The following is a 24,861-nucleotide window of genomic DNA, read 5'->3' on the forward strand; positions in this document are numbered from 1 at the left end:
CTTTTATCTTACTGAACCGTCCTATTTCTGTTCCTGCACAGCACTTCCCTTTACTAACAAAGACTTACTGTCCTTACAGGATGTCAAGGCCCAGTCAACGATTCCTCTGCTCGGCTACCAGGTGGATGACAGCCCGAGACCCACCGACCCTCCCGCGAGCTTCAGACTCTCTCAGTCTAAATCAGTCCACAGCTTCGCTGCAGAAAGCGAGGAACTGAAAAAGCGCTGGCTCAAAGTGATCCGTATGGCGGTGACAGGCGAGGTACCAGAATCGCCCGAAGAAAACCACTCTACGGAAATCACAGAAGAGCCGAGCTCTAACGGCGTCTGAACATAACAGAGCAAACTCTTGTTGAAGATTTTTGTACTGACGTGTCAATGCTGTCGGTAGGAAAAGTGTTGACGCTCTCGCTTGCTGCGCCATCACTGCTGGTCGTAAAGTTCCATGTGGATTTGAACACATCCAGGATCTGGGGCTTTAAAGCACATGGATATCAGCTTATCAAACCCTTACCTGGCAGATTTAAAGTTCACAATGGATGCAAACGGGGTACATGGAGGAAATAAGACATGCTATCCATCATCACACAATACTACAGCTGACGTAGCACTGTTTTATGCCTAATGTAAAAATTGTACAATTCTAAGAACATTTACATGTTGTATGTATAGTATATTGAGGCGAAAATTCAGATGTGTTAGAAAAATGATTTGTATATGCAGGACATGAGCTCTTTTCAAAAGACAAGATTGCAATTAACTGCAAACATAAATTGCATTCAGATGCAAAATGCTCTGCATGCAACTCCATTATGGCCAGCAGACATGTTGTTGACATCGCTGTTGATCCTAGGTTGGGTTGCAGCGGTATACCGGTATATCATGGTATTAAAATTGACAGTTTGCTTATCTACAGTACTGGGGGGAAAATGCAACCGATCTAAGAGTCTTAACCAGTGTTGCCAAGTTTGTGGATTTGGGCTACTTTAACAGTGTTGCTGCGGGTTGTTTTTCATGTTTGTGCGTGATATTTAGCCCCTGGAATGCAGATTTTACCAGGGGAACCCCTCCAAAAAATGGGCTGGTTTCGAGTAGCAACTGGGTGGGTTTTTTGAAAGCCTGGCAACCTTGAAACTGCACATGCGCAACATTGGCGCTCTTTTTAAGTGTTGCCAAGTCTCTGACTTTTTTTTTTCACAGAATTGGGCTATTTTAGTACTATTGCAGCAGGATGTTTTTCACGTATTTAGCCCCTGGAATGTGAATTTTACCATGGGAACCCAGCCAGAAAATATGTATTTTAACTTCAGGAATGCAGTTTTTACTGGGTACCCCTCCAAAACACAACAGGGCTAGTTTTAAGTAGCAATTGGGCAGGTTTTGTGTGAAAACCTGGCAACCCTGAAATTGCACACGCAGAAATGTGAGAAAGATGCGAGGCTGAATAAAGCTTCACAAAATTTGTAGCGCAATGACATATTTCTGATTAGAAACAAAGTCTCAGCTTTCAAATTCTCTACATTTTTTTCATGAAATCCAGATAATTAATGCAATTTTGGCGCTTTTATTTTCAGTGTTGCCGCCGGTTGTTTTTTATGTCTGTGGAGTTGGAGCAACCCAAATAACGTGATATTTACCAAGGGAACCTAGCCAAAAAAAACTTGTATTTTACCTCTCCAAACACGGAGAGGCTAGTTTTGAGTAGCAGTTGGGTGGGTGTTGTTGCGAAAACCTGGCAACCCTGGTTTTGGGCTAGTTTTGAGTAGCAATTGGGCAGGTTTTCTTTTGGGACCCCTGGCGTAACACATGCAGAAATGCTTTTAAATTCTGTAAAAAATTTTTCACACAAAATCCAGAAAACAAAAGGTATTTTGGAATTGGGCTACTTTAACACTATTGCCACAGGTTGTTTTTCATGCCCGTGGGTTGAAGCGACCCAAATAACGTGATATTTAGCCCCTGGAATGTGAATTTTACCAGGGGAACCTAGCCAAAAAACATGGATTTTACCCCTCTGAACATGCACGGAAATGCGATTGGGCTATTTTTAAGTAGCAATTGGGCGGATTTTCGTGTGAAAACCTGGCAACCCTGAAACACATGCAGAAACGTGTGAAAGATGTGAGGTTGAAGCTTCATTAAATATCTCAAATATAGCTCTGTTTAAAAGATAAGAAACAAAGCTTTTCAATTCTGTCAATTTTATTATGAAATCCACAGTATAAATGCTGTTTTGGCGCTCTTTCAGTGTTGCCAATTAGGCTGTTTTAACACACTTGCGCCTCGGGTTCGTCCGCAGGTTTAAGCGACCCCAATAATTTGGTGATGTGGATTTTACCGGGGGAATCCAGCCGAAAAATGTGCATTTTACCTGCCGGAGTGTGACTTTATCAGGAGGATCCCTACCGAAAGTAGCAGTTTCGGGTAGCAATTCGGCAGGTTTTCTCGTGAAAACCTGGCAACCCTGTCGTTGTATGTTTGAAGTTTTTTTTGTAAAAACGGCCTTATGTGGCAGTTTTGGGAAATAACAGTTTTGTTTGAACGAGTAAGGTTGGCCTGTAGCAACTGAACTCATTTTAGTCTAATGTTAACATTTACAATGAGAAGGTTTCCATGTTTAGTTTAACGTTAAAGCATTAGCCTGGATAATTTTTAGATCAAGAAAAACTGATGTGCCGTTAAAATATACTCAACTAAATAAATACGAAATCAAATATGAAATACCTTATACCGTAAAGCTATGAAACAGTTATCAAACTGTTAAAATGTCATACCGTTGCAACCCTCCTATGACAAGTATTAACTAACCCTAACCGTTAACGGCAGTTCAGAACCAATAAGAATGCAGATCTAGGAGCATGTCGTTTACGTACGACGTAAGCATGTGTGCTTCAACGCCACCTACTGATTTGCAGTGCTTCAGCACATCATTTATGAATCTTTTAAAAGATTCAGAAGTCTGCTGTATTATTATATTAGTCCTTGAAACGAACAACAGCAGTCGAGATAATGTGAATAATGTCACACTCACCATAAGCTGTTTCACTTTTCCCTCAAAGCACATTCAAATCAAACATGAACAGACTTGTGGCTTTGGTGTCAGTAGCTCAGCAGTCACTTCCATTGAATGATCAAAGATGGACAGTGTGTGATTTATCAGCTCTAATCATGATAATAGATTCAGTATTTAGTGAAATAACTGGTTGTAACTCAAATCTGTGTAATAGCTTCAGTAATGGACCTTTTATTCATAAGCAGTCAGTTGACAAATGTGGACGGGTGTGAGACGGTTTTGTGTAATTACTGTGGCCAGCACAATCACGCTCAGTAGGCCCGCTGGAACAGGGACGCATGTATATGTTCTTTAAATACTGTAATTATAATTTTATTTAAGATAATTTATAGAGGAAATGCATGATTTTACATAGCACAAAATTACATTTTCAGTCAGTCTTGGACCATTCATCCTTTTGTATTTAAGAAATAGCATGTTCATGTATTTCATTCATGTGCAGTCTACAGCTGCATATTCTTAGCATTAATGGAAATTGATTTGGCTTGGCTTTACATCAATGTTTTTTTTTCATATATTAATCTTAAGCTACTTTTTTATTTGGTTTGATGTTTCTGAGAAACATGAACAATTCAAAAACTACTTGACCTTGAAACATATCATGGCTATTAAATGTCGTATTTTTTGTCTTCATCAACCAGTTGTTGATTCCATAGTCCATATTTTCAGAACAGGACGTGCCTATGACATTTATAAATGTAGTTACGCACACATTAACTAAGGAAGCAACTAGGTTGGTATATTAAACGTGAGTTTCTGTATTAAAACGTGAACGTGTGCTCATTGTTGCCATTTGAAACAATCCTTACCATGCAATCTGAATGTAGTCTGTTGGTTCTCCCAGAATCTCTTCCACAGTAAAGCTACATCAACTCTCAAACCTGAGACAGACCCTGTTTTATACGTACAAACGAAACTGAAGATTACGCACTTTACTGTCTTCTATAAAGTGTACCTTGTACAATAAAACAAGATTATTCTGCAATGGTTTTGTGCCTCTGCTCTTCACTATACTACCTTTCTAGGCATTGAACGTGTCAGTTGCGTTGCTGTCTATGCAGGGTCAGAAAGCTCTTGGATTTCATCAAAAATGTCTTAATTTGTGGCAAAGATGAATGAAGGTCTCATGGGTTTGGAACGACATGAGGGTGAGTAATTAATGACAAAATTTTAAAATTTTAAAAAAATATTCTGCAAAGGAAAAAAAATTAAGAAACAACCAAACTATCTGTTTAGAAAACCATTTATTTACCACATTAGAAAAAAGCAGATATCCAACACAGAGAGCTTCAGAGCAAGAAAATTGAATGTGTTGATCTAATCAAAACTGCAAAAAGAAATCATTTCCCACCTAATTCAAAAGAGTAATGTTTCGCACTGTTTGAGGGAATATACATGTATGTGAGTGTTCAGCCTTTGGCGTGATGCACTAGGCCTCGGATCCTGCGCGTCAGGGCCTGGATGAAGGTATGACGGGAGCGGGTTTTGCTATACAGGCCCTCCACCTCCAGCAGTTTCCTCTGTAACGGCTCGTTGAAGCTGTTCGCCATGTCACTCTGCAACTAAACACACAGAGAAGTGTCAAAAACAACGGGTTTTTTTTGATGTTTTTGAAAGAAATATTTGTTTTTTATAATGGAATGTGTTTTAACATTTTAATTTACTCCTGTGATGGCAGAGCTGAATTTTTAATGACTAAACCAGTCTTAAGTAGCACGGGTATATTTGCAGCAATAGCCAACAATACATTGTATGGGTCAAAATAACCAATTTATCTTTTATGCCAAAAATCATTAGGATATTAAGTGAAGAACATGTTTCATGAAGATATTTTGTAAATTTCCTACCATAAATATATCAAAACTTAATTTCTGATTAGTAATATGCATAGCTAAGAACTTTATTTGGACAACTTTATGGCTGTTTTTTTTTCTTCAGATTCCAGATTTTCAAATAGTTGTCTCTCGACCAAATATTTTCCTATTCTAACAAACTTTTATTTAGCTTTCAGATGATGTATAAATCTCACTTTCAAAAAAAAAATTGACCTTTATGACTGGTTTTTAGGTTCAGGGTCACATACAGTATATGCTTTTCTCATTATCAGTGTTAGAAAGAGCTGTGCTGCTGATTTTTTTTACCCCCGTGAAAACCACAATAATTTTTTTCAGAATTTTTTGATAAATACAACGTTAAAATGAACACCATTTATGAAATAGAAATCTTTTGTACCACTATAAAAGTCTTTACTGTCCCATTTGTTTAATGCAATGCATTCTTGCTGAAAAAAAGTATTCATTTCTAAAAAAAAAAAGGAAAAAAGAAATTGATCCCAAACAGTCAGCATTATAAAAAGAAAAGGTAGAAAAAAGGAACATGAATTCCATTTTATTTTTTCCCAAATTACGTGTTTCGGCCCCCGTAATTACATTTTAATTTTTCTAGATTCTAGATCCATTTAAATTTTTTTTTTTTACTTTTTTATGGGTCAATTAAAAAAAAAAAGCATGTCTAATTAACTGAAATCATTAAACTTACACAACATAACAGCAACTTATTAGTTTAACAAAAAAAAAATGTTAAGGACGAAAATAGTACAAAATAGTTTTTGTTTTTTTTTACCAAATTCAGTGTTTTCCATTAATATTCTGGATTCCATTAAATTTGATCAAAGCATGTCTAAACTGATTTATTTATATATTTATTTATATATATATATATATATATATATATATTTATTTTGACGGGTTGCTGTGAAAACCTTGACTCATTTGTACTGGCCTGCTTTTAATTTATTCATCCAGAATTTGGCAAATTCCGTGACATTCCGTCTTATACAGTAAATTGCATCTTTATGACTTGATTCAGAGTTACGCCCACATTTTTGCGCATCGTGAAAATCATAGAGCCTTACAAGAAGCAATGCAAAACAGAAAAAAAGAAACACTTCTGTAATGTACCTGTTCAAGATCTTGCCGGCTCACTCTTGACACGCTTAAACCTCGGCTGCCACTAGGATCTAAACAGAAAGCAATAAATGAGTCATGCAGTTGAAACAACCCAAAACTGGTTAAGCTCTGAAGACTAGACTGAGAGACAGCTGACCTCTGTAACCTGGCAGAAGTGAGTCTTTGGGGTCGGTGGGGGTGCAGTAGAGCAAGTAGAACTCTAGGTGGCGCCAGATCACAAACAGGCATGTCTCAATGATATCTTCAGACAAATGTCAAGAAAAAACATGCAACTGTTCTCAACATGTATCAAAATGAATTATACAGAATGAACAGTTAAAAGTTATTTCAACTCGATTTCTCAAGCAATCTTTGTATGTGAGGATACAAGAGCAGAGGGCAAGAAGCTTGGCTCGGTTGTTGACCAGCTGGACGAGTCGGCGCTTGGCAAGGACATTTCTCTGCACTGATGAGATTTTTTCCACTCCACCAGAACCAGATACCAGACCCTGGCACAGCTTTGTACACAAAAAGACAATTTGAGCATCTAAATGAAACAAGCAGTACTACTGCAACACCACAAATGTTCTGTGTTTGCAGATGTACCTCCTTCAGCTCCTCAGGGGGAAGCTGCTCTACTCGCTCTAGTTTGTTCAGGCTCTGTCTGTGGCTGTCATGATATCGGAAGAAGTCAGTGGCGCTGTTCTTCAGCAGGAGCAGAACCAATCCCAGACTGGGCACCCGTGCGGAGGGAACGGCCACATCTGATACATGATCACATACAGAGAGTTAGGTTACAGAAGCCAGACAGTGCTTTCTTAACATAGACAGGCGCTAGACGATCACAAAGGCTGACCTGCTGGTTCACTTGCTGACGGGCTGAACAGGCAGAGAGTGAACTGGGCTTCAGCTGAGCTCTGCAGCAGTAGCGTCTGGCAGTACTCCATTATATTGGCACAAATCTGAGAAATCACATATGTACATATATCAGTGAAACAAGGCTGGACTACTCAATTACTCAGTTTTTGCCCTGATTTTTGAGCAGCAGATGCATAAAAATCATTGCCTGTGTATCATAGTGTATTATGGGCACTTTGGACTTTTTAACCTTTTTTCCATCTAGTCAGAGATCAAACGCTCAATTTAGCTACAGTAATACAGTTATTAAGAACAGTGTTATTTAAGCATATGACATGATATGATATGTCACAGTTTATTGTTTTTTTTAATTGTTTTTTATTTTTATATACACACAATTTAAAAAAAGAGAGAATGTATATACACAATTTAAAATGAAAAAAAACTACTATAAGTGAACTACTATAAGTTTTACTTTACCTTCAAATTAAAATGAACTATAAAGTTCTTATTAATTTTTATTTCAGTTTTAGTTACCTTAATTTCAGTACCTGAAGTTAAACTAAAAAGGACAAATGATGTCTAGGCAACTAGATTAATATATTTTTTTTTACTATATTTTCTTTAATACTCATTAAATATTATACATTTTAATATATTAAAGGAAAAACATTTATTGTTTTAATTTTAGAACAAAATTTTAGCTCAATGTTTTGACTATTTTCCTTACTATTTATTAAATATTATATATATATATATATATATATATATAGGAAAATGCAGTAAAAAATGAACCTAAAATAAATTTCTTAAATTCTAAAATTTTAAGTTTAATATATATATATATATATATATATATATATATATATATATATATATTATATATGCAGATTTTTTAAGTTTTTTTATTTTTAATTTTAGAAGTAAATTTTTGTAATTTTTTAAAATATATTTTACTTAATATTTATTAAAATAGCTAAAGATAGTAACACCTGTTGCATGGCAACCTCCATTTCCTCTCTCTTTTCTGCAAGGTCGCCTGGTGAGACGGTCTCCTCAATCTGCTTCAGGTAGCGAGCGCGATCGGTTCCCACCAGCCGCACCAGCAGGGACAACGACTGACGCTGAAGGAGAGAGAAAGTAACACCAGTCATTTTATATACTTCATACATAAATAGATACATTTATCTTATGCATTTATAGAGTTTTTAGCTTTTGAACTGCAATTGACAGTACTGATGACATCATAATGAACTGTGATTGGTTTAATGACTTTCACTTAACTATTTACAAATCACATAACTATTCTTTTCTTTTTTTTTCCTAAATAAAAGAATATTAGAATATCTTACCTGGAATCTGCCGATGTGTCCCTGTAATTCCATAAGGGCGGCGCTGTTGATTTCTTGTCCAATCTCAAGGGCTCCTAAAGCATAAATTTAGATGCACAGTATTAGTCATCCATCAGTGTGTAGAGCATTTGAGCAGCTGTGGTGTGTCTGTACCTGGCAGTGCAGTCTTGCTGATGATGGCAGTGAGGAGAGAGAGCTCCTGTAGAGCACCCATACTCATATCCTGACCATGCAGGATGGGCTGAATGACATCAGAGTGAACGATGAGCCACTGAAGCACCTATTAAATCAACACACACAGATTACTTCAATCAACTGTACGCTGATGTCTAAAATAAATCATAATATAATATAATATAATATAAAATAATATATTATTATTTTCATAACATGGATGTATTCATGTTATTCAGTTTTAATAATTTTTCTCATTTATATTATTTTATTGTTTTTTTCCCCTAATTTGTTATAACTATTTAATGTTCATAAAATATTTTGTGTAAAACACACACAAAAATATCTTCTAAAAAGTTAAAAAACAGAAATAAATTACATTTTAAAATATACAAAAATAGAAAATATTTAAAAATGTTTAAAAAGCAATTGTAATAATAATAATATTAATAACAATAATAATAATAATAATAATATTTCACAATATTAATGTAATTTTGATCAAATAAATGCAGCCTTAATGAGCACAAGGGACGTCTTTCAAAAACACAAAAAAAACTTGCTGACCCCCAAACTTCTTAACAAGTGTAAAAAAAGTTAGAAATAAATAAACTTTATCCGAGAGCTTTTAATTTTCTCATTTATTTTTTTAAATTTTATTTTGTTTTTTCCCAATAATTTGTTATATTTAAATGTTCATTAAATATTTTATTTAAAAAAAAATAGAAATTAAATATATATAAAAATAGAAATTAATTATTTTCAATTGTAATAATATTTTACAATATTAATGTAATTTTAATCAAATAAATGCAGCCTTAATGAGCCCCAAAATTCTAAACAATAGTTTAAATAAGCTTTCTTTATCTGAGAGCTTTCTGACCCTGTACAGACAGCAACACAACTGACACGTTCAAGAAAAGGTTGAATAAATTGTTGTTTTTGTTTTCTTTGTGCACAAAATAATTCTCATAGCTTAATAAAACTAAGGTTGAACCACTGATGTCAAATGGACTATAATAACAATATCCTTACTATATTTCTGGGTCTTGAATGTTTCAGTTGTGTTGCCATCTACGCATAGTCTCTCTGAGAGAAGCTCTCAGATTTGATCAAAAATACCTTCATTTGTGTTCTGAAGATGAACGAAGGTCTTACAGATTAGGAATGACAAGATGGCGAGCAATTAATTTCATTTTTGGGTGAACTATCCCTTTAAGTATGCCTTAAGATGTAGCACTACATTCAAGTATGTGCTTGCCTAAAAAACTAGCGAAACCCATTTAGTATATAGCAGAGATATTTAAATTTGGATTCAGCTTGTTTCAGGGGAAGCCTTTCAGGGATGTTTAAGTACCTGTACCGCCCCCTGCTGGTGCTGCGTGGTGGTGGAGGTCAAGATGACCTGCATCAGTCTGAGAGTAGGCAGCAGGATCTGTCTGTATCGCTCTAGAGGACTAGGAATAAACCCTGATGGATCTCTCTGCCCGAACACTCTGCAAATAAGATGCACAGAGTAAGTATAAATAAACAAATGTCTTTCACTCTCATGTCATCTTGGTCTCTATATTACAGAGCACAAACCTGAGTGCGTCATTCTGAGGAAGCATGTGAAACACCTGACACTCCACCAGCTGACCAACCAGCCCACAGCGCAGGAGCTCCATCGCACCCTGTGCGGTCTTAGCCACACGGGTCAGCAGCGCCATTTTGGACTCGTAGATGTACAGTGGTTTGAGCAGTGGAGGCTGAGGTGTGAGCAAAGTTTGCAGAGCGACGTCATCCTGTCTTAAGCTCTCAACCAGCACACGAAGGTACCCGCTGTTACACAGGTACACCAGCCACTGGGACTGTCTGTCTATAGACAACACCCGGTCCAATACAGCTAGAGCAAGCATCTGGAAAAGTAATCATGTCCTTAACTCAACAGGCATTTGGAGATCTCTCATTTTTCAATAACTTAGTAAGATGATGTTGACTTGTTTGCTCTTACCCTGCCAATCTCATGGCCGTCACAAGCGTCTCTGCATACAACCTCCATGAGCGCAGTGCCATAGCTCTCAATGATGGCCAGGTTCTCTCTCTGCAGCTTGGAGAAACAATCTTCAGGGGCAGTCAAACGCTCCCACATGGAGTTACCTGTAAATTCAGCATTATAATAATTGCACATATTACTTTTATATATATTAGTATACACTGCCATCAAGTCTGGGAACAGTAAGACGTTTCTTACGCTCATCAAGTCTACATTTATTTGATCAAAAATCCAGAAAAAAATTTTAATATTGTGAAATATTATTTCAATGTAAAGTGACTGTTTTCTTTGTGAATATCTTTTAAAATGTAATTTATTCCTGTGATGCAAGTTTGAATATTCAGTAACATTACTCCAGTCTTCAGTGTCACATGACCCTTCAGAAATCATTCTGATATGCTGATTATCAATGTTGAAATCTGTTGTGCCGATTAAAATTTTGCTGGAGCCTGTGATGCCCTTTTTCAGGATCTCTTATAAATAAAAACTTAAAAAGATAGGCATTTATTTAAAATAGAAATCTTTTGTAATAATATAAACTACCACTTAAACATCTGGGGTCAGTAAATTTTTATTCTTTCTTTTCTTTCAAAGAAATTAATACTTTCATTCACCAAGAATGTGCTAAATTTATAAAAAGTGATAGCAAAGACTTGTTAGAAAAGATTTCTATTTTGAATAAATGCTGTTCTTTTTACCATTTTATTCAACAAAGAATCCGGAAAGAAGAATCACATGTTCCAAAATAAAATAATAATAATAAAATATACTGGTATATAAAACTTACAAAATATATATTAAAATTAAATATTAATTGATTAAAAAAAATTATAAATTACATATATAAAATTATATTTTCTATATGAGCAATGATATTATTTTACACACACACACACACACACACACACACACACACATACATATTTTAAAGGAAATATATATACATACATACAAACATAAAAAAAAAAAATGAGAAAATTGACTTTAAACTTGTCCAAATTAAGTACTTAGCAATGCATATTATAAAAAATTAAGTTTTAATATATTTACGGTAGGAAATTTACAAAATATCTTCATGGAACATGATCTTTACTTAATATTAAATGATTTTTGGCAGGAAAGAAAAATCGAGAATTTTTGGATATACATATATGAATGCCCTTACTTTATCCTATCTGAATTTTTATACCTGTCTGCAGTGTCTCCGGCTCCTCGGGTTTCTGGGCAATTTGCAGGTAGTAGAGCAGAGCGCCATAAAGGTGAGCCCGCAGACGTTGGAAACCTCCACCTACATGTAAACAAATACCAAAGAGTAAAACAAGAAGTTCAACCGTTTAGCCTCTAACATGGTGGAATTAATTTACCCAGGTTAGGCAATTAGTCAACCCTGAAAATGCAACCCTTCTAACCTGTGCACAAGATAAAATCCAGTAGCTTCCTCAGAATGAGGTGGAGGGCAGAGTTAGCAATAGAAGAAAATCCTGATCCAGATCCACCCTCTGGCCCCGCCCCCTGCTGCTCAGACAGCACTGATTGGCTGAGGTGTGCTGTTAATGTGAAGACCGCCCCAGCTACAATTGGCATCAATTCACCAGCAGCATCTTCTGATAACACCTAGAGGAAAGAGAGAAGCGAGTCCAACTGCTGTTCCTTATTCATGCTAAATGCAAAAACAAGCACACTTCCTCCATATTAGGTTTTCTACCTTGTCGTGCAGATCCAACAGCAGGTCTCTGATGATCAGCTGGCGCTGGTCGGCAGGGATAAGCTCTGAAGGACAGGCTGTGAGGATGGTCTCCACCAAACTCCTCCAGCTCTGCAGAGCATGACGCTTGGCACTGAGACTACGCCGCACGCGGTTCCTCTCCACCACCTGCTGCAGGATTGAGTTCACCTCCTGATACCGACAGAGACAGTGTAAAAAACAGATCACATTTACAATTGAGGTCAGAAGTTTACATAACTTTTGCAGAATCTGCAAAAAGTGAATTATTTTACCAAAATAAGAGGGATCATACAAAATGCATGTTAATTTTTATTCAGTGTTGACCTAAATAAGATATTTACATATAGTTAAGTTGAATTTTTTTACATATCTTGATTTTTGTGTATTTGAACCTTGTCCTTTTTTCAACAGAAAAATGACAAATTCTTTGGTTTTTGATCATTTTTGTGTATTTGAACCCTTTTCAACAATGACTGTATGTTTCTGAGATCCATGTTTTCACACTGAAGACAACTGAGGGACTCATATGCAACTATTACAAAGGTTCAAACACTCACTGATGCTCCAGAAGGAAAAATGATGCATTAAGAGCCAGGGAGTGAAAACTTTTGAACAGAATGGAGATGTGTACATTTTTCTTATTTAGCCTAAATATCTTTTTTTCCCCACTTAGTACTGCCCTTCAGAAGCTACAGGAGGTACTTACATGTTTCCCAGAACACAAAGTAAGTTAACTTTACCCTGGCTAAAGTTTATATCCCCCAGCTTTTAATGCATCGGGCAGTTTAACTGTTTAGGGCAAACAGGGACTCATGAACAACTATCACTAAACAAAAAAATTGACATCACAGTAACATCACAGCAACATGTACACTTTTGACCTCACAATCAATCAAAACAATCAGCGCCATTATAAAAATTGTAATGCTTGTCTACAAATATCAGACACACTCACCTCCAGCAGCAGTGGTCTTTGCCCAATGGCTGCCATGCCCTGCAGTGCATTGATCTCTGCAACTAAAACTCGATGGAGCAACTGAAAACATGATTTAGAGAAAATATGATTGCATATTGATAATAAATAAATGCCAGCATAAGGTCTAATGCATGCAGGACATCAGTGAGAGATTTACATACCTTGACGTTGCAGACCGTGTGTCCCTGCTCGTTGACGTGTTCACAGTTAGTGATGACCTGTTCAATCTGTGCACGCTCAAAAAAGTCCAGCTGCAGAAGCTCCGGGGCCTCCTGACTGAAGTCTATGGCATCTAAAACACTTAGCAGCCTCCTGCGAACTAAAAGAGCAATGGGCGCTTAACTAATTGTACTCAAATCAGATGGCTCCTGCCTTTCTAAATGGTCAGGACAAACTGCAATGTAACCAGGGTTTCTCTTACCTTTGGAGACGGTGCCAAAATGCAGGAAACCACTGACTGATCTACTCTCCTCCTCCATGCCTGTCTCTCCATCTGCTGTAAGACAGATACAATTGCGTTAACTTCAATATGGCCAGCTGGTCATAGAGGAACTCTGGGTGTGTGTATTACCAGTATGTAATGTGTGTGGCTGGTCATCGAGGAGGAGGTTGAGCAGTCTCTGTGTGTGAGAGCGCTGACGGTTTAGTGAGGTCACTCTGAGCTCGATGGCTGCGGTCTTCATCAGCCAGGACATCTGAGACAGAGCAGCAATCTCATTCTCTGTGAGACATAAAGATGGAATCAATCAGAGGGATACATTTTAAAACGTAATTTATCCAGAGTGAATTTTCAGCATCATTACTCCAGTCTTCAGTGTCACATGATCCTTCAGAAAACATTCTAATATGGTGATTTGCCATAACGTCCCACTAGATTTTGACACACTAGTCTGTCAAATTCAAAGTATGCAGACAGGCACCATACCTGGTAGAATGAAAGGCAGGTGCTGCAGATGAGAAAACAGGAAGTCCTGACTGGTCCTGAGGTATCGCATAGTGGGTCCCGAAGTGTCAGGACATGCGCACAGCTGATAGATCACCTGGTATGTAAACAAACACACAATATATACTTTAACCTGACATAAATGGCATCACAATGTCTGAGTGTGAATCAGTTCAAGTGTGTGTACCTGGTAGCAGAGTTCAGCTAGTTGAGGGGCCTGTTTGGTAAGCACAGGTCCAGAGCGCCACTCACTTCCCCTCTGGAGTAGACTGAGGATCGCATGCAGGCAGCTCCGCGGACAGCCAAGAACACCTAGTAGTAGCGACAAAACCAAACTGTTTCATGCATAGCATGGTACACATAAGAGTCCTAAATTTGAGTTTGAATCATGCTGAGATCTTACCTGGGTCCTGCAGGTTAGTAGAGGAAACTGGCTTCTTCACTTCATACCCCAGCAGATACAAGCCCAGACTGGGGCCTTTAAGCTCCAGAGAGGTGATCAGAAGGTTCAGGATGTGGATTTTGGTTTCATGACGAATTCTAGCCACCCGTTTCTCAGGGTCTGAGTCTAAACCAAGAAAAAAACGGTTCTTAGATGATACTTTAAACCAATCACAGATGATACATGGCTATTTTCAGGTTAAGCACTCACCATCTGCAGCCACCAACTCCTGAGCTTCCTCACTGTCCAGACACTCCACAAAGCCAGCCATCAGCTTCTCACTCACCGCCTGCTCAATACAAAACAGTTATGTTATATTTAAAGCAATTCTGATTCACTTTATCATCTATAAAGAATGTAAGGTATTTTACCTGATCATGAGTGAAGTCTCCAACCAGTCTGGCCTGGATGTTTGGGTAGCGAGCGATGCGGCGGAGAATCTTGGCACTCTGGAAAGCAGCATCAGGGTTTGAGCTGCTATGGTACAGGTACCTATGAAGGCCAGAACAAGCAAAATCAGCCCATGTATTGTTGAATCAGAAACACATTAAAGCATTCCTGACATGATTTGCTGGTAGCACTATATGCCAGATATATTCAGTTGAGGTCAAAAGTTTACATACACCTTGTAGAATCTGCAAAATGTTAATTATTTTAACAAATTTAAAGAGGGATCAAACAAAATGCATGTTATACTGACCTGACCTATAGTCTTAACATTTCACAGATTCTGCAGAGTGTACGTAAACTTTTGAGTTCAACTGTATGTATGTAAGGAAGCAGACCTGGCGATGTTGGTGATGTGATCAGCTCGTCTGCTCTGAGCACTGACGCCCTGCAGGAGCTGCTCCACAGGAGAAACAAGCAGCGATGTCTGACTTTCTCTCAGTAGATCCATAAAAGTCACCTCCTTCTGTAAAGTCAGCTCCAACAAACACAGACAGTGCAGCACTGCAGACTCCAACTGCTTCTTACCTACAACAACAGCACCAGCACAGTGTATAAAACAAATACACTCATCCATACTGATGCAGATCCAGAAATATAAAAAACACTTCTCATACTGACCAGGAAAGGGGGCATAGGTGTCTAGCTGGCGAGCGCCCTCCTCCAGCAGGCTGAGGCAGAGAGAGAGCGTTGGCGAGTCATTCAGCAGGTGAAACATTAGGCTGTGCCCAGGGGGCTTATGGGCCGGCACTTGCTCTCCCTGAAGTTCCACCATTTCCTGCAGGAAGTCCGCTGGCTGTGGCTCATACTCTCGTAGAAGTTTATGAAACACCTCTAGCACTGCTTCAGCTACCTCCCACTACATAGTGTTAAATTTAAACAGTCAATAAAGATACAAGACCATAAATGTAAACAAGATTGAGATAAGAGATATGTTAAGTCCAACAGGCTGCAGCAAACCTTTTCTGCTGGCCGCCGGTAGGCACGTGTGGGGAAGGCCAGAAACACAGAGTCACGCAGGAAGTCAAGATAAGGCTGAAAGCCTGGTGCACGCAGCCCTGCTCCAAGATTCACTGGAAGAGCACTTTCTACTAGAGTACTGATCAGATGACAAAAGGCCCTTGTGAGAGGATACTCCTCACAGCTCGATTCGATCTCATTCAGCTCCACCTGTTAGAGGAAAACTAAATTAGTGCCACAATAAAAGCACATATAAATACTCAATAGGACTGCATAAATAACCAAAACAGAAGCGTAATCATGATATGGCTTAGTGCCATTATTATCAAAATGCAAAAGTTGTGGTGTAATTGAATAGATATAAACAAGCAGGTCACGATCCAATGTTTTCAATGCCTCAGAGCAGCTAGGTTTACAGTATACAGTTCATGATGTACATCTGAGAACACAACATCCATCAACCAACTCTCGGATTTCATCAAAAATATCCTAATGTGTGTTCCGAAGATGAACTATTAATAATAACTAATAACTAAATAATAACTATTATTATTGTTTTTTTTCTCATTTTGTCATTTGGGGGAAATTGCAACGCCCTACGAATAAGCAAAACAAATGTGTATAAGAAAATAAAAGATTTTATTTAATAATATTATATATAATATATATTTAAAAAAAAAAACAGAATTAACCTCAATCCCAGCAGCCTGTCTCTGTCCAGGGGCTTTCACAGTCTGCAGGATCTGAGAAGAAAAACCATAATGATCATTATCAAAATAGGCACTGAAGTTGGAAAAACACACTATTTCCTGTTGAAGTTAGTACAGCTAACTCAATTTAAACATTTATTCTTCTACTGTAGCTCAGTTTGGCATTACAGGTTGAAGTTTTAGCCAACCTGTGTGTACTCCAGCGATTGCCAGAGGGAGGCAGCGATCTCGGGAGATTTGCCAAAGGCAGCAAGAGCATGCAACACTTGAGCTTTCAGCACGGGTTGAACACTGCACTGCAGCAATCCCAGCATCACCACCACAGGTGTCCATTGAGGGTGTTCACAAAGAGCCAGACGCGCATTCTCGCTCTGAAAAAAATATAAGGATATGTTTAAACACTGATATACCAGAAGCAATTTTATTCTGATTCACAAGTTCTGATTCACTTTCAATTTGATTCAGTGTTGATTCATTTTGGAATATTTGAACTTCAGTGTTTTTTTGCTTTGAAATGAAAGTGAAATGGGCCAATTGTTTACTTATTTATCCAAAATATGTAACTTTCATAAACCAAGTTTCAGACGGTGACCCTTTTAGGAAGAGAGGTATACTACAAATAATGTCTAGTCATAATTTTTACTCACCAACTAAAAAAATTAAAATATCTAGAGAGTAGGGTGGCTGATAGCCTAATACTACACATTTCCATTAAATTTAGATTTCAAATTGTTAAATTAAAGGCATAGTTCACCCAAAAATGTTGTTGCATGAAGTTGTTATTTTTTTGTTTTCTCGTAACTTCATAAAATTAAGTCTGAACCACTGATGTCACATGGACTATTTTATCGATGTCCTTACTACCTTGCTGTTACATTGCTATTACATGACATTGCTGTCTATGCAGGGTCAGAAAGCTTTTGGATTTCATCAAAAATACCTTAATTTGTGTTTCGAAGAAGAACAAAGGTCTTACGGGTTTGGAACGACATGAGGGTGAGTAATTAATGTCAGAATTTTTATTTTTGGTGAACTATCCCTTTAACTGGCCATTATATAGTGATGCATGTGTGCTATACCCAGGTGATGATAGTGGTGAGCAACTGAAGGAATGCAGTAAGGCCATCCAGCTCTCTTTGAGTGATGCCTCTCATGGGTGGGTGCCGGTACTGTGTGCTGTCAGCACTAGGCACATCTCGTCGCAGGTTTTCATGGTACAGCATGAGAGAATGGAAAAAGTGCTCCCATGACACAAGACTGCCTGACACTCCAGCCTGCCGGTTCTCTCCTGAAACAGCCATCAGAAACAAATGTATATGGTGGTACACACAACTTACGCAATGCTTGACCACCATATTCATATCACACCATTCTCTTTTAAGATCTGAGGGTGTAGTTACCATGGGGAGCTCCATTGGTTTTAAGCAGACTAAAGCAGTAGTGGGAACACTGAGGACCGTTAGCAAGTCCTTTCAGCATGCGCAAGTAAGGGATGTAGAGAGTAGCAGGAAGCAGATCACCCATCTGACGCACAAACTTGGAGAGAACCACCTGAGGTAACATACACAAATATATACTGAAATTAGACACTTTATTCAAAGCAGTGGTGATGCATAATACCCTTTGGAGTTGAATACCAGTAATGTTTCATTTACCAGCTCACGTTACCGTTAAATATATTTAGGAACTGTATATTGTCCATAAAAATAGATTTTTAGTAAGAATGAGGTTTGTTCTGACACCTGTTTGTGAGGGGGTCTTTGAAGAGGTACTCCAAGAAAAGATCCGGTGAGGGACGTGTGCTGAAGAGACTCTGAAGGACACCAGAACTCCAGGGCCAGCTCAAGTTCAAATGGATCTTTACTGTAAAACTCTCCAATCTGAAACAAAAAACACAGCATTCTTCAACATTAATTACAAAAAGTGCTACTGAGTGACATAATGCTTCAGTGCATTAGAGCCAATTAAAATAGAATGAATTACATTTAGAAGCAATATGTGAAGATGCAAGTCATTTCCTGACTGTAGAGAGATATGCACTGATGAAGAATTCATTATGTAGGGCTCGATGATTTCCGCGATGCGGAGAATTTGGACGGAATCACGGAATCCAGTCATAAAAACAGAATTTACTGCATAACGCAGAATATCATGTGGATGAATAAATCAAAAGTAGGTCAATACACTTGAATCAAAACGTGATATGGACTAGTGCCTGTGAATATTACGGCACAAAATACTATTTAAATATGAAACCTGCAAGTGCTACGTGTATCTGTGTGAATGAATGAGGCAGACGCGTGGTTATATTTACTACAAACATACTAAAGCGTGTGACGCTCGCAATGTTTTCTGCCTCTGCTGCCTCAATATCTGAGTATATAAACAATCTCTAGAGCTGCTCTGATAGTACCTTCATGAGCATATTACCGTTTCTTTTAAGAAAAACTATTATCATATCATATAAGAGTAGAAACTTAAAGGCAACCCTTCAAAATAAAAGTTCGGTTTAACTTGGAGAAAGGGCACAGAAAAAAATATTACTTAATGTAATGACAGTACTACTAATAATAAACTTATTATTAAAACATACACTACCGTTCAAAAGTTTGGGGTCAGTACATTTTTATTGAAATAAGAAATTTAATTAATTTTAATTATATTATATTTATAAGAAATTAATACTTTTATTCACCAAGGATGTATTAAGTTAATAATTAAAAGTTTATTAAAAGTTAATAATAAATAATTTACATTGTTATAAAATATTTATATTTTGAATAAACACTGTACTTTTTAAACTTGTTATTCATGAAAGAATCCTGAAAAAAAAAAAAAAAGAAAATAACAGGTTCCAAAAAATATTTGGCAGCACAACTGTTGATATTATCCAACATTGGTCATTCTAATAATAAATCCGCATATTAGAATGATTTCTGAAGGATCATGTGACACTTAAGACTGGAGTAACAGCTGATAAAAATTCAGCTTTTCATCACAGGAATAAATTCTATTTTAAAGTATGTTAAAATAAAAAACATTATTTTATATTGTAAAAACATTTTGCAATATTACTGTTTTTTTCTATATTTTTAATCAAATAAATGCAGCCTTGATGAGCATAAGAGACTTCTTTAAAGACTATTACAAGTCTTACTGACCCCAAACTTTTGAACGGTAGTGTATGTTTTTAGGAATATTATAAGGAATTCATTTACCAAAAAAAACTGTGTAAGTTTCATGATTTCAATTAATTAGACATGATTTTTGTTTAATGTTTTTTAAATTTAACCCTTAAAACTGAGTCTAGAAAAATTAAAACAGAAAAAATGGGATTCCAGAAAAGTTAAAACAGAAAAAAAGAACAGAATTTGGGAAAAAATAAAACAGGATTTCATAGGGCCCTAATTATGTATGTAGTTTGTGATAAATGTAAAGAGACGCTCACAAGTATCATGAGGTGGTCCAGGTCTTTTCTTAGAGATGATGGCGGCTCGCTGCCCATCTGCAGAGCCATGTGGATCAGTCGAGCATCTTCATCAGCACGGTTACGCAACTGCTTCACCTGCAAATAACACTTTTCACTTAATTTACCTTCATACGCACTTGTTAGCATTAGTATAATTTTTTTTTAAAGAAATTATTACTTTTACTCAGAAAGGATGTACTAAATCAATCAAAAGTGTAAGTAAAGTCATTTATAATGTCACAAAAGATTTCTATTTCAAATAAATGCTGTTTATCTGAACTTTCTTTATATCAAAGAATACTAAAAAAAGCACCTTCATTGGCATGAGAGCCAGGAAATCAGTAATAAGGGAATGCATTCGGCGGGTGTAGAATTCTTCTTGGCTGAAGCCATCACTTCCTAGGACGCCCTCTGTCAGGAAGAGGAAGACACCTCCCAACAGCGCCTGGTCTGCCAGAGCCTCATCTGCCTCTGTGAACTCCACTAGAGCTGAAAAGAAAATGAACAAAAGTGGGAGAGAGTATATTAATCTATAAAGTCATGAAGCTACTTTTTACACAATTTAAATATTGTCATGGATTTTCAGAGTTAAGCTACTATTTGCATGTACTATTGTATATACAGTATATAGAAAGCATGCAAAGACACAGTAGCTATTATGTATCATAAGAGCATGAGAGATCATGAGAGCTAAAGTAAATCTGATTTTGAAATTAACAACAGCCTAAATTATGAAAGATGTGTTGATACCTGCGCCTTGTGGAAGTTGTGACAGGGCCCTCAGAGACAGAGCCCAGGCCAGCTGCACCACTGCCTGCAGTCCTGGAAGCTTCCAGCCCTGACCCTCCACCAGCCGACTGTGCACTGCCGCCACATACTGCTTCTCCGTCAGTAGAGGCAAGGCCTGGAGCAAGTCTAATGAAGACACAAAAAACGTGTTTGTGAAAACGTAACATTTCCTACTTTGCTAGGAAATAAACAACATAAGTATGGATAATAATAAAGCATTTATAGCTAATAATACCATCTCTATCTTCTGTTCCTTGCTCCAGAAAACTAACATCCAGGCAATAAAGCAACGCCATGACTAAAGCAAGGTTAACGCTATCCAGTGAGCCATCAGCTTCGGCTGTCACTGTCTCCAAGTGACCGATGAGGGTCAGGGTGTCTTCTTTGCTTAGAGGTGACTGACACGTCCATGCAAACAAACACTCTGCCAGTGACTGTCGGCACTCTTTGATGAGGTCGGATACCTGTCCCATATTAATAACAGTTATTACATATCGTCCATTTACATAGTTTGCATATATCTTCAGCATCAACTTGCGTAGGATGCATCACCTCTTTCCTGTGCTTCTCATTGCCAAGGCCACGCTCTTTCTGAAGCCTCTCAAACTCACGGGTCACGCTGATATCGGAGATCAAGTTCAAGATTTGTTTGGTCAAACCCTGAGCCATCAGCTCATCCGTGAACCGTGTGGTGAGATTCACCAATTCAGGACTGCATTGGAAGAAAACAGAATTTTAACCTTTTACATGTCTTAAAAAACAGTAGTTGCTAACAAACTTCAATTTAGACTTCATGTGGTCTGTAATATATTTTGCATTTTCCATTTTGTTGAAGTGTGCAATCAATAACCGGTCAACTTCTTTGATAAAATGTTTCCTAAAAAGAAAGTATGAAAGAAGCACGGGAGAATGAGCTAGATCTTGTTGCGCAAAGGAAAAGCAACAAACCTCAAGTCAAGCGTGAAAGTCTTCCCATGTCTGGATTGGATGAGTGAGCGAAGGGAGTTCGCCACACAACGTTTGCCATCCCAGTAAAGTAGCACAGCTACCAAGCCTCGAGTCAGGCCGGGGAAATGTGGCTGCTGGTGCTCTCCTAAAAAATACACATGAAGATTTCATTATTGCATAGCAATTTCACTGTAATGATACAATATGAGCAATGTGCATTTCAGCAGTACTGAATGTGTATCTTAAGTGTGTACCTGCCAACAGCAGTTCAAGGGCAGCTAGTTCTCCCAGGTCAAAAAGGTCACTAAGGATGAAGGCTTCTGAGATAAGCTGCTCAGGAAGTAGTCGTACTCCTTGCTGGCCCTGAACAGCAATGCCTTCTGTGCTGGCTTTCCGAACCTTCTCTCTCTGTTCTGCACTCTTCATCTGTTTTGCAAATAAACCATTTTAACCAAACTTAATTACAGTACAATTACAGTTTTCCACATGTAATGTTTTGAATTTGTAAAAAGTAAAACCTACTGGGTTTTTGAAGAGGGTGAGAAACGAGGGTTTGTGTTTCTTCAACTGCAGATCTAAAAGATGAATACTCTCCGGCTGTCGTCTCCATATGGCCCCCTCCACGGCTTCCCAGAGCTCCTTCAGCGGGCCCCACAGACTGGCTCCTGCAAACAGATTCACAATGTCACATAAAATGCATCAAATCAATTCTTTCTGTTTACACATTATCAATGGGAAAGTAATGGTCAAAAGGTCACAAAATGCCTTGGAGTTGGTATGACTTAAAAATTAAGAATGATTATTATTGCTCGATCATTAACACAGGAGGCTGTCAAAAGGCACATATGAAGCATGGATATCAACATTCAATAACAACCATTAAATACAACCGACAGTCTGATTACTGGAAGTGAAAAATAATTCAAAACAGAGGCCATGCCACAAAAAAAGACTCATATTTAAGTTACTATATAATAAAACCACCTTAATCCTTATTCTTAAACACAAATTTTAGACTTAAATCAGACATTATCTTCAATCTATTAAAGTTGTTTACAAGTAAAGAACACGCACATTAATGTTTCAGATAAACTGCTTTGCCTGGTCACACAGAGAAAGCAAAATTTCCTATAATAATATCAATAATAATAGTATTGTGGATAGATAATAATTTATGTAGTGTGACGCATATAGCTACACACTTTAAGCATTTACTAATGAGGGTAACGTGGAGAGCTGACTAAGTATTTGTAATTTAATTCTATTGAATTACATTAGTTTACATGGCTCGTGCATTAATCAATACTATGTACTGTAAAAGATATGAAGTATGTTTATAATATAGCATTTATAAATTAATACCTGAATTTACCGCCATCTGCGTCGCCATGTCTGAAGCGTGAGAGGGCTGCCCCGAATTTTGCCTGTGTAAAACAACTTTCGGTTTCTTTTGTAAAGAGTTTATTTTAAATTCGCATTTGTGTAATTTTTCATTTTATAAATATATTATTATTATTATTATTATTTTTAACAATATGGATTCGTTGTGTTGTCGGGTAAAGCCGTAAAGCATAAATAACGTATTTGGACATAGATATAGAAGTGGGTAGAATGGAAGTCGGTATGAAACTGAAATAAGCGAGGAGTTTAGTGGCCGGACGGTTGTCAATAAACAACTAACAATAACAGAAACAACTTGGACCAAACAATATATTTTCTATTTTATAATTTTTTAATTATATTTATTGTCACTATATTGTTATTTCCGCTTAAATGATCGTCCAGACTCCGGCTGCCGCCTCAACGGAGATAACGTTGTCATATGTTACGCGTTACTTTTTTCACCGCTTTTTAAAAGTAGACTAATCACAGCCACTTGTGATGACAGGGAGATGGTGTTTCATAAAATCATTTTACAAAGGGTCCTCCGTCGTATTTGTAATTGTATGACGGAGGCCGAATGCGGAATTTATTACAAATAAACGATTATAATGTTAGTATGCATATTCAGTAAGAGCAAAAAAACGTCTTGAAAGTTGAATGCGACTCAATGGAGGATTCAGTTTACTGAGCCGCCGAGCGCCCCCTGGAGGAACAGCCAGAGTCAGTTTAGGGAAATATGGAGACAGGTGTCCCACATACTGCCTGATGAACTGCCTGAGAACTAATCCTATCCTGCACTTAAATTTTACCAGCAGCACAATATGTTACCCTGTGCTTTTCTCGAAAATACATACCTGCTTTCTGAAACCCCAGCAAGTGGATATTAGTCTCTCAAATTAAGATTTATACCTATTTAGACCCATTTATTGTGGGTGCAATTTACACCCCCTGAACTAATTTCATATCAATAAATAAATAAATATTTACATATTTTTAAATTACTGTATAGTAAATGTTATGGTATTATTTTGGGGGTTTATTTTATTTTTGGTGGACTCAGATCCATATTTTTTTAAAGAAGTATTTTGTGCTCACCAAGCCTGTATTTATTTGAATCAGTAATATTGTGAAATATTTTTACTATTTTAAAAAACTGCTTTCTATTTGAATATATTTTAAAATGTAATTTATTCCTGTAATCAAAGCTGAATTTTCAGCATCATTACTCCAGTCTTCAGTGTCACATGATCCTTCAGAAATCATTCTAATATGCTGATTTGCTGTTGTTTTAAGAAACATCTTCTATTATTATATATGTGACTGTTATTATTATTATATTTAAAACAGTTGAGTATGTTTTTTAAGATTCTTGATGAATAATAAGATCCAAAGATCAGCATTTATCTGAAATTAAAAGCTTTTGTAACATTATATACTATACCATTCAAAAGCTTGGAGTCAGTATTATGTATTATATATATATATATATATATATATATATATATATATATATAGGAAATAAATTATAGAAATTAATACTTTTATTTAGCAAGGATGCTTTCAATTCATCAAATGTAATATTTACAAAAGATTTCTATTTCAGATAAATGCTTTTTCTTAACTTTCTA

The 24,861-nt window shown here is 37.0% G+C and overlaps 2 protein-coding genes across 8 annotated transcripts in view; one reads left to right on the forward strand and one right to left on the reverse strand.

Annotated features, from left to right (window-relative positions):
- The window catches only part of fgd4a (FYVE, RhoGEF and PH domain containing 4a), a 61,463-nt gene extending 57,510 nt beyond the window's left edge, over positions 1-3,953 (forward strand). For all 7 annotated transcript variants that reach the window (XM_051134989.1, XM_051134992.1, XM_051134991.1 and 4 more), the window contains one exon: positions 80-3,953. In XM_051134989.1, coding sequence (XP_050990946.1) covers positions 80-331 — 252 coding nt within the window. In that variant the 3' untranslated portion in view covers positions 332-3,953. The remainder of the gene's footprint in view (positions 1-79) is intronic.
- Positions 3,954-4,300: 347 nt separating this feature from the next.
- On the reverse strand, positions 4,301-23,265 carry nup205 (nucleoporin 205). The gene is made up of 41 exons (XM_051135382.1): positions 23,213-23,265; positions 22,373-22,515; positions 22,105-22,276; positions 21,851-21,995; positions 21,455-21,614; positions 21,138-21,366; positions 20,864-21,028; positions 20,427-20,602; positions 20,093-20,209; positions 18,387-18,524; positions 18,045-18,195; positions 17,724-17,932; positions 16,833-17,015; positions 16,627-16,677; positions 15,935-16,144; positions 15,596-15,833; positions 15,313-15,502; positions 14,899-15,019; positions 14,738-14,816; positions 14,489-14,653; positions 14,273-14,397; positions 14,068-14,182; positions 13,714-13,863; positions 13,564-13,638; positions 13,304-13,461; positions 13,122-13,202; positions 12,146-12,337; positions 11,850-12,054; positions 11,630-11,728; positions 10,399-10,544; positions 9,990-10,303; positions 9,763-9,901; positions 8,385-8,511; positions 8,232-8,305; positions 7,872-8,003; positions 6,878-6,983; positions 6,628-6,785; positions 6,410-6,539; positions 6,179-6,283; positions 6,034-6,092; positions 4,301-4,635 (listed from the first exon to the last, which is right to left on the reverse strand). Exons 1-41 carry the CDS (start codon positions 23,238-23,240, stop codon positions 4,483-4,485), a joined length of 5,913 nt encoding a protein of 1,970 aa, XP_050991339.1. The 5' UTR covers positions 23,241-23,265; the 3' UTR covers positions 4,301-4,482.
- Between the last annotated feature and the right edge of the window lie 1,596 nt (positions 23,266-24,861).

This window comes from Labeo rohita, chromosome 18, assembly GCF_022985175.1.
Source record: "Labeo rohita strain BAU-BD-2019 chromosome 18, IGBB_LRoh.1.0, whole genome shotgun sequence".
Classification (NCBI taxonomy): domain Eukaryota; kingdom Metazoa; phylum Chordata; class Actinopteri; order Cypriniformes; family Cyprinidae; genus Labeo; species Labeo rohita.

Coding starts and splice junctions, on each gene's coding strand:
- nup205 (XM_051135382.1), bottom strand. CDS start 23,240: ATGGCGACGCAGATGGCGGTAAATTCAG. Junction 21,615..21,850: donor ACTTTCACGCTTGACTTGAG/GTTTGTTGCTTT, acceptor CTTCCAATGCAG/TCCTGAATTGGTGAATCTCA. Junction 14,398..14,488: donor TACTAACCTGCAGGACCCAG/GTAAGATCTCAG, acceptor CGCTACTACTAG/GTGTTCTTGGCTGTCCGCGG.